Source organism: Mixophyes fleayi, chromosome 10 (assembly GCF_038048845.1).
Source record: "Mixophyes fleayi isolate aMixFle1 chromosome 10, aMixFle1.hap1, whole genome shotgun sequence".
NCBI lineage: Eukaryota > Metazoa > Chordata > Amphibia > Anura > Limnodynastidae > Mixophyes > Mixophyes fleayi.
Genome location: NC_134411.1, coordinates 36608664 through 36623758, shown reverse-complemented (window position 1 = coordinate 36623758; position 15095 = coordinate 36608664). Strand labels below are relative to the sequence as shown.

At 43.1% G+C, this 15095-nt stretch overlaps 1 protein-coding gene across 4 annotated transcripts in view; it reads left to right on the top strand.

Annotated features, from left to right (window-relative positions):
• Positions 1 to 15095, top strand: part of NELL1 (neural EGFL like 1) — a 474045-nt gene that overhangs the window by 163252 nt on the left and 295698 nt on the right. For all 4 annotated transcript variants that reach the window (XM_075188423.1, XM_075188424.1, XM_075188425.1 and 1 more), the window contains 2 exons: positions 10137 to 10209; positions 12077 to 12159. In XM_075188423.1, the coding sequence (XP_075044524.1) occupies positions 10137 to 10209; positions 12077 to 12159 (156 nt within the window). The remainder of the gene's footprint in view (positions 1 to 10136; positions 10210 to 12076; positions 12160 to 15095) is intronic.

Below are 15095 nucleotides of genomic sequence, written 5' to 3'. Positions count from 1 at the left end.
GGACCCCCGCAAGGGAGTTTGGAGTTTGCTGCAGAAGATGTACAGGCCGCAGACCTCTTAGTCAGTCGTCAGCAAAGTAGAGGGGAACCAAACATGGTTGTGCAATTCGGGGTCAGGCCGTATGGACGAGGGAATAGGCAATATCGAGATCAGAAAGGTGAAGGTCAAGTCAAGAGCTCTACACACGCCAAAGGAGAATCCAAAAGCAAGGTCAGGTATAGCCACGTCAGGAGCCAGAAGGTCGGTCAGGATGCAATGAAACTGACAGGAGCACCGGAGCATAAGTGGACCTTGATACTCTGGCACCCTATTGGTGCCAGAGCCTCCTTAATATAGTGTAAAGGTGAATCTGATTGGTGGCAGTGTGAATCGGCGGCAGGACAGCTGACCGCCGCAAACGGAGGAAGGAGAGCGTCTCGTTGCCTTGCAGTGGAGACGTGACTAGGAAGAAGAGGAGCGTCACATTGATAGGCAAGGAGACGCGTCCCTGGCACTAAATGGACGTACGTGGATGGAGCATGACACATACAAGGCCATTAGCAAAACCGCACCAACAGACATCTCCTTACTTGTCTGAAAATATCTCCTAAATTGGCTCCTCCACTCCGTCCACAATCCTGTCCATACTCACACTCCTTCCCTCATACAATAAGACTTTCCTCTAACCTCTTTCAATTATTCCCTGAAAACGGAACTCTTCAAGCTAGCTTATCAAATCCCTGGAGCACCCTCTTAACCTTCCCTAGGGTACCCTATGACCAACCTCTGCTCCATTCACACAAGACTTATATTTATCCTCTCTATACTGAAACAGCCCGAACCATCATTGCTGTATGACTGGACCATACAGCCCCACATGCACTTTCTCCCACTGCAATCTAACAGACAATGAACACATCAATATTAAACGTGCCTCCGTTTGTACAGCTCCCAGTCCTATTCCATGTACATATTTTATTTACAGATTTGTTTGCCTTGCAATTCTGGAATGAGTTCCTCTGCCTCATTATATGCTGGTGGTGTGTGCACAGGCCTGCAAGCTAGAGCGACTCTGCTCGCTTAATGAATCTGTTAACCCTCCGTGGTCCAGCAGACATTGGTTTACAGTATTACACACAGAGCCCTCCCTTGATTCACAGTCCTTTGACTGTTTCATTGTTTTATTTGGCAACATATGAAAACACAGACAACCTATTTAGTACTCAAATTAATTAGCAACGTGACACTGTAACAATATTAGAATTCTAATAGTTTTACTGTACTGTAATATGGAATAAGATTATAGTAATGATATTATTTTAAAGAGAACAATACTATGGAGTACAGTAAATGGGTAAGAAAGACGTATAAACATAGAAAGTAGAGAGAGAGAGGAGACAGAATTACTGAACCAGTGAAGGAAAGAGCCAGGGGCCACACAAGTCATAGACCCAGATGAATCCACAGATTTCCATATTGAGGCTCCGCATGATAATGATACATTGTAGCAGATGATCATAGAAGTGTTACAGTCCTCAATACCAGCAGACTATCCCAATCTACCAGATCATATAAAGGTTTTCATCTGCCCCATTGCTAATTTGCAGAAGGTTACAAATTGTGATCCCTATAATCTCCTGGAAGTTAGTGTCACTGCTTTGCAGTATATGTATATACAAAAGAAGATCCAAATAAACTCAGAGAGGTCACGTATTTATTAGGGATGAGCGCACTCGGATTTATGAAATCCGAGCCCACCCGAACGTTGCGGATCCGAGTCGGATCCGAGACAGATCCGGGTATTGGCGCCAAATTCAAAAGTGAAACTGAGGCTCTGACTCATAATCCCGTTGTCGGATCTCGCGATACTCGGATCCTATAAATTCCCCGCTAGTCGCCGCCATCTTCACTCGGGCATTGATCAGGGTAGAGGGAGGGTGTGTTAGGTGGTCCTCTGTGCTGTTTAGTTCTGTGCTGTTTAGTTCTGTGCTGTTTAGTTCTGTGCTGTGCTGTGCTGTGCTGTGCTGTGCTGTGCTGTGCTGTGCTGTGTTCTGCAGTATCAGTCCAGTGGTGCTGTGTGCTGTGCTCTGTCCTTCTGAGGTCAGTGGTGCTGCTGGGTCCTGTGCTGTGTCCTGTTCAGTCCAGTGGTGCTGTGTCCTGTGCTCTGTGCTTCTAAGGGCATAGTTATTTCCCCAATATTCCCCTGTGTTTAAAAAAATAAAAAAAAGTTTTTTTAAAAAATACCAAAAACTACTTTAATTTTTTTTAATTACCACAAAATTTGCACAACCAATCCTGCAGTATAAGCCCATTGGTACTGCAATATTACCAAGTTCACACATTCAGCAGTAAAAGTCCAGTGGTACTGCAATATTACAAAGTTTACACATTCTGCAGTATCAGTCCAGTGGTGCTGTGTCCTGTGCTCTGTCCTGCTGAGTTCCGTAGTGCTGCTGGGTCCTGTGCCGTGTCCTGTTCAGTCCAGTGGTGCTGTGTCCTGTGCTCTGTGCTTCTAAGGGCATAGTTATTTCCCCATTATTCCCAAGTTTTTAAAAAATAAAAAAAAAGTAAAAAAAAATAAAAATTTTAAAAAAATAAATAAATATATAATAATTATAACCAAATTTGCAAAACCAATCCAGCAGTATAAGTCCATTGGTACTGCAATATTACCAAGTTCACACATTCTGCAGTATCAGTCCAGTGGCGCTGTGTCCTGTGCTCTGTCCTGCTGAGTTCCGTAGTGCTGCTGGGTCCTGTGCCGTGTCCTGTTCAGTCCAGTGGTGCTGTGTCCTGTGCTCTGTGCTTCTAAGGGCATAGTTATTTCCCCACTATTCCCAAGTTTTTTAAAAATAAAAAAAAAGTAAAAAAAAATAAAAAATGTAAAAAAAAAAAAATATATAATAATTATAACCAAATTTGCAAAACCAATCCAGCAGTATAAGTCCATTGGTACTGCAATATTACCAAGTTCACACATTCTGCAGTATCTTGTGCTACATATAATGGAGACCAAAAATTTGGAGGATAAAGTAGGGAAAGATCAAGACCCACTTCCTCCTAATGCTGAAGCTGCTGCCACTAGTCATGACATAGACGATGAAATGCCATCAACGTCGTCTTCCAAGCCCGATGCCCAATCTCGTAGTACCGGGCATGTAAAATCCAAAAAGCCCAAGTTAAGAAAAAGTAGCAAAAAGAGAAACTTTAAATCATCTGAGGAGAAACGTAAAGTTGCCAATATGCCATTTACGACACGGAGTGGCAAGGAACGGCTTAGACCCTGGCCCGTGTTCATGACTAGTGGTTCAGCTTCACCCACGGATCTTAGCCCTCCTCCTCCCCCCCCCCCCTACAAAAAATTGAAGAGAGTTATGCTGTCAGCAACAAAACAGCAAACAACTCTGCCTTCTAAAGAGAAATTATCACAAATCCACAAGGCGAGTCCAAGGATGTTGGTGGTTGTCAAGCCTGACCTTCCCATCACTGTACGGGAAGAGGTGGCTCGGGAGGAGGCTATTGATGATGTAGCTGGCGCTGTGGAGGAACTTGATGATGAGGATGGTGATGTGGTTATTGTAAATGAGGCACCAGGGGGGGAAACAGCTGATGTCCATGGGATGAAAAAGCCCATCGTCATGCCTGGTCAGAAGACCAAAAAATGCACCTCTTCGGTCTGGAGTTATTTTTATCCAAATCCAGACAACCAATGTATGGCCATATGTAGCTTATGTAAAGCTCAAATAAGCAGGGGTAAGGATCTTGCCCACCTAGGAACATCCTCCCTTATACGTCACCTGAATAACCTTCATAGTTCAGTGGTTAGTTCAGGAACTGGGGCTAGGACCCTCATCGGTACAGGGACACCTAAATCCCGTGGTCCAGTTGGATACACACCAGCAACACCCTCCTCGTCAACTTCCTCCACAATCTCCATCAGATTCAGTCCTGCAGCCCAAGTCAGCAGCCAGACTGAGTCCTCCTCAATACGGGATTCATCCGAGGAATCCTGCAGCGGTACGCCTACTACTGCCACTGCTGCTGTTGCTGCTGTTAGTCGGTCATCTTCCCAGAGGGGAAGTCGTAAGACCGCTAAGTCTTTCACAAAACAATTGACCGTCCAACAGTCGTTTGCCATGACCACAAAATACGATAGTAGTCACCCTATTGCAAAGCGTATAACTGCGGCTGTAACTGCAATGTTGGTGTTAGACGTGCGCCCGGTGTCCGCCATCAGTGGAGTGGGATTTAGAGGGTTGATGGAGGTATTGTGTCCCCGGTACCAAATCCCCTCGAGATTCCACTTCACTAGGCAGGCGATACCAAAAATGTACAGAGAAGTACGATCAAGTGTCCTCAGTGCTCTTAAAAATGCGGTTGTACCCACTGTCCACTTAACCACGGACATGTGGACAAGTGGTTCTGGGCAAACGAAGGACTATATGACTGTGACAGCCCACTGGGTAGATGCATCCCCTTCCGCAGCAACAGCAACAGCTGCATCAGTAGCAGCATCTACAAAATGGCTGCTCATGCAAAGGCAGGCAACATTGTGTATTACAGGCTTTAATAAGAGGCACAACGCTGACAACATATTAGAGAAAATGAGGGAAATTATCTCCCAGTGGCTTACCCCACTTAGACTCTCATGGGGATTTGTGGTGTCAGACAATGCCAGTAACATTGTGCGGGCATTAAATATGGGCAATTTCCAGCACGTCCCATGTTTTGCCCACACCATTAATTTGGTGGTGCAGCATTACCTCAAGAGTGACAGGGGTGTGCAGGAGATGCTTGCGGTGGCGCGCAAAATTGCTGGACACTTTCGGCATTCAGCCAGTGCCTACCGCAGACTAGAGGCACATCAAAAAAGCATGAACCTGCCCTGCCATCACCTCAAACAAGAGGTTGTGACGCGCTGGAACTCCACCCTCTATATGCTGCAGAGGATGGAGGAGCAGCAAAAGGCCATTCAGGCCTACACAGCCACCTACGACATAGGCAAAGGAGTGGGGATGCGCCTCAGTCAAGCGCAGTGGAGACTGATTTCCGTGTTGTGCAAGGTTCTGCAGCCATTTGAACTTGCCACACGAGAAGTCAGTTCCGACACTGCCAGCTTGAGTCAGGTCATTCCCCTGATCAGGCTGTTGCAGAAGCAGCTGGAGAAAGTGAGGGAGGAGCTGGTAAGCCATTGCGATTACACCAAGCATGTAGCTCTTGTGGATGTAGCCCTTCGTACGCTTTGCCAGGATCCGAGGGTGGTCACTCTTTTAAAGTCAGAGGAATACATTCTGGCCACCGTGCTCGATCATCGGTTTAAAGCGTATGTTGTGTCTCTGTTTCCGGCGGACACAAGTCTACAGCGGTGCAAAGACCTGCTGGTCAGGAGATTGTCCTCTGAAGAGGACCGTGACATGCCAACAGCTCCACCCTCATTTTCTTCCACATCTATGGCTGCGAGGAAAAAGCTCAGTTTTCCCAAAAGAGGCACTGGCGGGGATGCTGATAACATCTGGTCCGGACTGAAGGACCTGCCAACCATTGCAGACATGTCTACTCTCGCTGCATTGGATGCTGTCACAATAGAAAAAATTGTGGATGATTACTTTGCTGACACCATCCAAGTAGACATGTCAGACAGTCCATATTGTTACTGGCAGGAAAAAAAGGCAGTTTGGAAGCCCCTGTACAAACTGGCTCTATTTTACCTGAGTTGTCCCCCCTCCAGTGTGTACTCGGAAAGAGTTTTTAGTGCAGCGGGGAACCTGGTCAGTGAGCGGCGAAGGAGGTTGCTTCCTCACAACGTTGAAAAAATGATGTTTATAAAAATGAATAATCAATTCCTCAATGAAGTACAGCACTGCCCTCCAGATACTACAGAGGGACCTGTGGTTGTGGAGTCCAGCGGGGACGAATTGATAATGTGTGATGAGGAGGAAGTACACACTGTAGGGGGAGAGGAATCAGAGGTTGAGGATGAGGACGACATCTTGCCTCAGTAGAGCCTGTTTAGTCTGTACAGGGAGAGATGAATAGCTTTTTTGGTGTGGGGGCCCAAACAAACCAATCATTTCAGCCAAAGTTGTTTGGTAGGCCCTGTCGCTGAAATGATTGGTTTGTTAAAGTGTGCATGTCCTATTTCAACAACATAAGGGTGGGTGTGAGGGCCCAAGGACAATTCCATCTTGGACCTTTTTTTTTTGCATTATATGACCAATCAACAGTCGTTTGCCATGTTCAAAAAGTAAAACCAAATTTAAAAAAATACAAGAAATTAAACCAAAAGTAAAATGCCGTGTCATAATTTAAAACAAGAGGTATTGACGTGCTCTAAAACTACTGTATTGTTGTTTATATTTTATAAACACTACACTTGAAAGCTTGAGTCTTTCAATAAAAAAGTAACTGTCCATTGCACGAATATTTGCAACAGGGACAATTTTAGGGTTAAGAAAGTCAACTAATAACACTTCGACGCTGTCTGTCTTTATAAACACTACACTTGGAAGTTGGAGGAGGTATTGTGGCCCCGGCACCAAATTTACTACCGGGGCCACTCCACTGTGCAGTCCATATTTAGGTGTATCAGATATTAAACAACGTTGACAGTTGATGCCCAATTTTTTAATTATATTGTGGCCTCGGTACCAAATTGTGTACCGGGGCCACCACACTACGCAGTCCAGATACTTGTTTGGTGGAATTCTGACACGTGGAGGGTTTTATTATTATTATATTGTGTGGATTACTCTATCTATACCACACTACAACTCTATATACCACTCTATTTCATACTTTAATTCTATTTCATACTTTAATTCTATTTCATACTTTAATTCTATTACTAATTACCATAAAGAGGAACAAAATAAACCAATTTTACCAAAAGTATAATATGACTTAGACTTACAAACACTACACTTGAAAGATCGTGCCTTTAAATGAAAAAGTCAGTCTTCATTGCACGACTATGTGCAACAGGGACAGTTTTTTGGGTTTACAAAGTCAAACAATAACACTTTGACCCTGTCTGTCTGGGATCTCAATGACGAATTGTCTGTACCATGTTTGGAGGAGGTATTGTGGCCCCGGTATCAAATTGGGTACCGGGGCCACCCCACTATGCAGTCCAGATACTTGTTTGGTGGAATTCTGACACGTGGAGGGTTTTTTAATTATATTGTGGCCTCGGTACCAAATTGTGTACCGGGGCCACCACACTACGCAGTCAAGATAGATAGATGCGTATCATAGATAAAGTACATTCAGTGGTGTGGGGCAAATTGAAAAATATTCAAAATGCACTGACATTATCAAAAACAAGAGGTTGTCACACGCTAAAACTCCAACATGTATATGATGGAGAGGATGGAGGAGCAGCCGTATGTGTAGTGTAATGCAGATCTGTTGAAGGTTTTTTATATATTTTATTGTGGTGCCCAGTGCCCACTCCTCTACGCAGTCCAGGTACATTTATTGGTGCGATTCATAAAAGTTCAGGGTTTTTAAGATATTGTGGTGACCCACTCCTCTACGCAGTCCAGGTACATTTATTGGTGCGAATCATAAAAGTTCAGGGTTTTTAATATATATTGTGGTGACCCACTCCTCTACGCAGTCCAGGTACATTTATTGGTGCGATTCATAAAAGTTCAGGGTTTTTAATATATATTGTGGTGACCCACTCCTCTACGCAGTCCAGGTACAATTATTGGTGCGAATCATAAAAGTTCAGGGTTTTTAATATATTGTGGTGACCCACTCCTCTAGGCAGTCCAGGTACATTTATTGGTGCGATTCATAAAAGTTCAGGGTTTTTAATATATATTGTGGTGACCCACTCCTCTACGCAGTCCAGGTACATTTATTGGTGCGAATCATAAAAGTTCAGGGTTTTTAATATATATTGTGGTGACCCACTCCTCTACGCAGTCCAGAAAGATACCTTGTTGCAACGTTTTGGACTAATAACTATATTGTGAGGTATTCAGAATACACTGTAAATTAGTGGAAATGCTTGTTATTGAATGTTATTGAGGTTAATAATAGCCTAGGAGTGAAAATAAGCCCAAAAACTTGATTTTTAAACTTTTTATGTTTTTTTGCAAAAAAATCCGAATCCAAAACCTTAAATCCGAACCGAGACCTTTCGTCAAGTGTTTTGCGAGACAAATCCGAACCTCAAAAATAACGAAAATCCGGATCCAAAACACAAAACACGAGACCTCAAAAGTCGCCGGTGCACATCCCTAGTATTTATAGTCTATCTTGCTGGTGTGACGATACAGCAGTCATTATCCTAGTGTCCCTGTTATATATGTATTCAGCACCAGCGCTATATTGTTGGCTGGTTTCCGTTAAATCGGGGTGGGGGGAGGGAGGGTTCTTCCTGTAATGATGTGAGCCAGACGTAGCCTGGTACTTTTGTGGATCTAGATGCTCCTGTGGTCCCTAGCCATCAGGATTTGCTGGGATTTGTAATTCTACAAGAACACCTAATCTGTTTTTTGACTATTACATGGCTACCCATTGCTCAAAGGGTGCAGGAAGAGTCCCATCGCTCATCGGCTCATCTCCGATTAGCCTCTTGTGTCTGCGGAGAACCCATGTGGTTTTCGTGGACCTGGAAATTCCACCCATGTTACTCAGGCTGGGGCATTTAATGAAACGGTTGGTTATAGAGTTTCCAGCCCAAGCTGGCACAGGCTTGCGCTTGTGTCCTCCAACAGGCCAGGTAATAGCACAGATGCTGGTAGTTTATGTGGGGTGGGGGAAATATCAATTTTTATTTTTTTATAGAGAGATGCTGCCAAGTCTACGCTGCATCTCCAGGGAATGCGATAAACATACGTGTGATTGGCACCTACAGCACTTTAATGTCCTCTGCAAACCACCGTCTATAACATTTACTTGTTTGTCATTTCCATTTCCTGCAGGAAGGAAGATTCTGGGGATTTTTTAAATGGGTAAACAATGAATATGGGGCTGTCTTTAATTACATTTCTATGAAAACTATTAAAAGCAGTCAAGAAAATATTCTCTCGTCTATATGATACCTTATTACAATATTATTTTTTAAATAGGATAATGCGACCTTAGAATTTACTACTAACGCTGCTCAGCCACATTTCTACGTTATGGTTAGACCCAGAATCTGGTTATTATTGGCTAAAGGACCTTTATCTATCAACTCTTATTAAATCTTTTCATGGTAAACCATTACAAATATCCATAATGAATTTTATTAGTTGCCCCGGATATATTTTGCTAGCCCCATAACGCTGCACTGAGGGAGAATAAACAGTTGCTGACTTTATACCTGGCTGCAAATTTTCAGCTTGACCTGGCGTACGTTCCTTGCTGGAATATGCTGGAGGGTTAATGTGGACGGAGCTAGAGTCTAATCATTGCTGGGGTCATAAAGAAAATTTCTCTATTGTCAATCTGTCTATACATGTATACAGAAGATACTCTGCATTTATCATCATCGATTTATATAGCGCCACTAATTCTGCAGCATTGCATAGAGAACTCACTCACATCAGTCCCTTCCCCATTGGAGCTTACAATCTAAATTCCCTAACATACACACACACAGACAGAAACTAGGGTCAGTTTGATAGCAGCCAATTAACCTACTAGTATGTTTTTGGAGTGTGGAAGGAAACCGGGGGACCCGGAGGAAACCCAAGCAAACACGGGGAGAACAAACAAACTCCACACAGATAAGGCTGTGGTCGGGAATTGAACTCACGACCCCAGCGCTGTGAGGCAGAAGTGCTAACCACTGAGCCAGCATTCAGACACAGAGACTCTGTGTTCAATATGACTACATCTTAGAAAGGACCTGGATCCCATTATCTCCCATCTAGAATCAAGCTGAATTTTCTTGGAGCATTTGTCTGCTATATTCTTGTTGTTCTGTCTTATTTCTTTGTGTGTAATATAAATCAGGACTGTTCGACTAGAGGCTGTAGGACGGATGCATCTCTCTGAGGTTTATTGCTTCTTTTTTGCCCAGCTCATATTCCTTATATAAAACCGTTGGCTGCTAAAGATACATTTAGGAAGTAATTGTGTCATTGTTGTGTATTATGTGTGAATGCTGTCACTAACCATCACTACTTTGCTTTTTTTTTTTCTTTCTTTGCCCCAAGGGAGTGATTCAAGATGTGAAACTCATATTTATGCCAAATGGATACATATCGCAATGTCCAAATCTGAATCGCAGTAAGTGAATGGTTTGTATTTCTAAAATAATCTACAGTGCTGTTGACATAGTTTGGATTCAAGACAGGAGGACTGTAAAAGAATTGTTGAGACAAAGAAATTGGTGGGAACGGAATACAAGACTGTTTCACCGGATAATAAATATCCGTGACTGTGACTGGCTTCACCAGGGCAGATTGGGAACTTAAAAATGCCCTGGAAAATATAGTGTTAGAGGTGTGGCCACATAGTTGCGCCAGACAGCAGTGTGGGCGTGGTGAACTTGCAAGGGGTGTGGCTCTCTTTAGACGGCGCCAACCCCCTTAATTCAGTTGGGCATTTCTGGCCTGTTTTGTCTTCCAGTACAGAGGAAAATCTGCTGCTTACTAGCAGCAGCCAATCAAATTGTTTTTTTTTCTAAATTAAAACGAGGTCAAGCACCTCCAGAAAAATGGATGAACGTCAGTGTCGTCTACAAAGTTTAGTCCTGTAAAAATTTATTTTGCATACTTCCAGCAAGTATATGTTGGTATATTGTCAATGAAGAGTGATGGGCGCTAGGAAATCATATAAACTCAGCAATGATCAAATGCATCAATGGATTCAAGGGTTTCAATAATCAATGTGCGCACTTAGTTGTTCAGAAAGAGTTAGGTACTTAGGCAGTCCCTACACCCTATGGATGTCCATATGCCTCTGTCTGCCTGAGGAAGAAGTGCTCTATTGTGAAACGCGTCGCAGGAAACATACTGGATCCATCAAAACTGTAACAGCATAAGATTTGTATTTCAATCCATAATAAATGTGTAGTTAACGGTATTTAGGTTATCACTTTGAGATTTATGGCAGCACCGAGCCAACCGGAAGATCTGCATCCAGTGTGCTTCACCGACGCGTTTCGAATTAGAGCTCTTCTTCCTTGGGCGGACAGAGTCATAATTTAGATGTATTGCTGACCTGGTGATTTTTTTTTTCCCAACTAATAAAACTATGTCTGGATAGAGTGTCAAGCTATCTAAATGGCGAGGGCGCTGCCTAAGTACCTAAAGGCTAACCGATTTAAGCCTTTAATCTGTCCGTGCATTTGATTTGTTTTTTTCAAACGCTCTTTGGCATATGTAAACTAATTTGGTAGCCATTGGCAAAAATAAGTTTTCAAAAAATGTCCCCCTCCCCAATCCATGTTACAATACAAGGGGTACAAATTTGTTTATTATTTTGCACATAAGTTAAGTTGGCTGCTTTTTCATGTAGCACAGAAATACTTGATAGCTTTATTTTTACACTGAAATTTAACGTTGATCTAGGACATGCTCTACCCCAATTATAAAGCTGTCCCCACATTTTAAATTTACCTCCCCCTCCAATGTAACATTGTTTTGCCCAGGTGCAAAGTTATAACTTTGTTATACTTTGCTCTCCTTAATGACTCAGGCCCTTAGTGTTAAGTTGTATGAGGGCGTATATGAAGTAATAAAGAAAGTCTGCCAGTATGAAGGTGGTAGAAGATTGCAGAGTATTGCTAGTAATTCTAGACATAAACACTTGGTCAGGTTTTATATGTCTATATTCATTAGACAGTGCTGTAAATAACACATTAAGGCTGATACTTAATCATGCTTGTGGAAAGTAAGTTTTAGTGGTTTAGGCGTCTGCGGTAGTTACAATGTATCGCACTCTGCGCGACTCCCTGATTGATTGTTAAATGTATTTGTTTGTGCTCATTACCAGATGCATTTCCACACTTGATCTATTTCTGCTATACTGATATAGATATTTTTAGTACATTATCTCTTAATATCCTAATTTGCATGTAAATAGCTTCTGCTGTCTAGTTTTATCAGCTTTAATACAAGGCGTTCACACTGTTTTCTGTTGTCTTATCGAGCATGCCCGACCTGCAGTGATTTCCTGAGCCTTGTGCAGGGGATTATGGATTTACAGGAGCTGCTGGCAAAACTCACAGCTAAAGTAAGTATTACTTCTTAATGTCTGCTGCCTTTGTGCTGGGCATGGGTTGATGGGAATTTTCCACCTTCAGATGACTTTAACTTAACTGCTATTCCGCTGGGTAGCATCCCCTGCCTGTTTCTTATTCGCTGAGTCTATTTAAAGTGAAGGAGGTGCAGGCCAATCAATCAGGGTGAGTGAGGGGTGGGGCTATGCAAATTCACTCCTCTCCTAAAACAAGAAATACTAGATCCATCTCTGCTTGTTATCAAGGCTGCTAAGAGAATTCTCTGCAAATCTTTGCTCACTGAGCCACGGACGGGGGAGGCCAACGGCAAGCTGTCACTGTTCCTCACCCACAATCTGACTTAGATTTGGCCGTGGATGGTCCAGATCCTCCATCTCCCCATCGAAAATCACCACCGCTCCTCTCCCCCTTTTTCTCTGTCCCTGTCTGCCGCAAGGTGTGGGGGGGGGGTCTAGATGAAGCAGCTTGTGTTGTCAAGTGGGCAGTGCAAATCACATCGCCAAGCCCTGCTCACCACTCACCCTGTGATGTCAGAATGATTGCCCATCCTCCCAGGAGCCCTAGAGGACTCTCCCTAATCTCTCAGACCTTTTGGCAAAATAGACTTAGATTTATGGACCCTTCATTTCCACGGCAGAGTAGTGTTAATTTATGTTGTGTTATGGTTCAAAAATATGGTTCTGTATTGTGTTCACTATTCAGGGCTTGAAAATATTCTTTATTCACTGTATTCAATGTGCAATTATTAATATTTTGTGCCTTGGAAACATGAATGTGTGTGTATAAGGAATCCGTGTGTGTGTGTCTTGTGGTATGTTTATATAGTATATATTTGTGTTTTGTTTTGAATATACTACCTAACACAACTCTAAGATGTTCCCGACCCCTCTGGGAGGAAAACAAAACTCCCACAAAATATGTGATAAAGTAGTTGTTTACTCCACACTTTGGGCTTCAGTTACAACGGAAAAACTGCCAACGAGCATCGTAAAATCCTCTTTATAGGTGCAACACACCCTGTTTTGCTCAAGTAGTTTTCCACCAAAGTGCAAATATCTGCACAGCAACCGCTTGCAAGGTGCAGAAGCTCATATTAGTTGACGTAAGGAGTTGGCCGGTGTACAGTTGTTTCTTGCAAAGAAGTATCTGCTGCTAGTGTTTCGGAGACGTGTAGAGATTTAATTCTGTAAAATTAACTTATTAGATAGAGGGGGGGCATTTAATGTTCTGTATTGTGTGGGAGCGCACAAGGCCATTTACCCTTCACCAAAGACTTTGACTTTTCACCAGCTGTAAGCTAGTCGGAGATCAGGCCTCGTTCCACATTTATAATTGGATGCAACTGGGGCCTCCTCGTTGCACTTTGGTGGAGAGGCAGCTTTCAATGTCCACTTTTTCCCTCCCTGTATTTCAAATGCACAAAGGCGTCATGTGATAAAGACTGTCCCCATGTCCTCTTATTATTAATTGCTCTAAATAGAGCAGCATTTATGGAGAACCAGTATTTAGGGGAGACTCTAAAGTGGAAGGCGGCAGAGCAAAGTTTGCAGCTCCGATCCTCAGAGAGCAGAACGTGGGCCTCCTCTGAGCATGATTGGGTTTGGTACATGCACAGTAGAGCTCCCTGCCACCTCCGGGCCCCGTAATGTCCGCACCCTTTGCGGTGTCTGTAGCTCTGCCTCTCGTACAAGGTTTGACATTGTTGTGACGTTTGCACCTTTGCTCAGGGTGTAGAGTAGACATGTTCGTAGACCTGCGATGGGTAACAGGCGGCCCCCTGCGCCTTTCCTTGAAGCCCCCCCCATCCGGTTGCTCCCAATCTTATTAGCGCAGGGAGGTCCCACTGCATACAGGGCACATTGAGGCCCGTTTGAGGGCTGGTGGGCCGCTCCTGCGGCTCTCCAGCTGCTTCATGCTGCTCATCACCATTCTAGATGCACAGGCCCAAGCCCCAACAATTGGCGCTGCGCATTGACCGCACTTCGTAAAAGATGTTTAGTGACGGCAATCATATTGTGGGCCGGGCCAGTATTCTGAGGAACGTATGAATCTTCCCAGTAAACTGAGAAGCTGCATCCAGCAAACTGGCTGCTGCCACAACGCGCGGGCTACGGCTGCGCTCTATAACCCCTTTAATGTGTTGAGAGATCTGTCTCATTGGGCTGTAATCCTCTCATTTATTTTCATCAAACACTTAGAGCTTTCAGTAAATAGCTGCAAATATTTTCTTGTCATTTAAAAGTATGATCCGCACACTTACCCATCACCGGTTATTTATAAAATCAGACTTACTAAATATATGAGACACTTTAAGATGGAAAATCCAGCTTGTCTCATCAGCATCAGATCAGCAGATTCGTTATGGCTGTCTGCTAGTAGCTGTGCTGTGCTCTAATTCAATCCTATCCCATAATGTATGTAATTAGTGCAGACCTGTCTTACCACCAACAGGGAGTATGATAGAGACACGTTGGCTAACCCACGGTTTACGGAGCTCCGGTTCCTTTATATTTAGCTCGTTCTGCAGAGAGCACAACAGGGAGTGTCGGAATGTGGTAGAACAGTCTCGATACAATGTTCCTATCTAACACTTCTAACATTTCCACATTTACTACATTGACTCATCTTCTCTCCCGGTCCCTTAGCATTTTTTATAAGTAATTTCATTTTTGTCTGGATGAATTAAGGTTTATTCTCATAAATTGCATTAGGTTAAAGTAATGCATTTTTAACATAAACTAATTAAACATTTGAAAGTAAGGCCTGTAGATAAGATATTTTAATTACTGTTTCTATTTGGCCTGGATAAATTGTATTAATGTAGAAAAATGTAGTGCCAACTTGATGTTATTTACAGTGGTATTCTCTAAAATGTTTGCAGTAAATGTGTTTAATATGAAAAAGTCAAATATTTTATCTCTATTTCTGA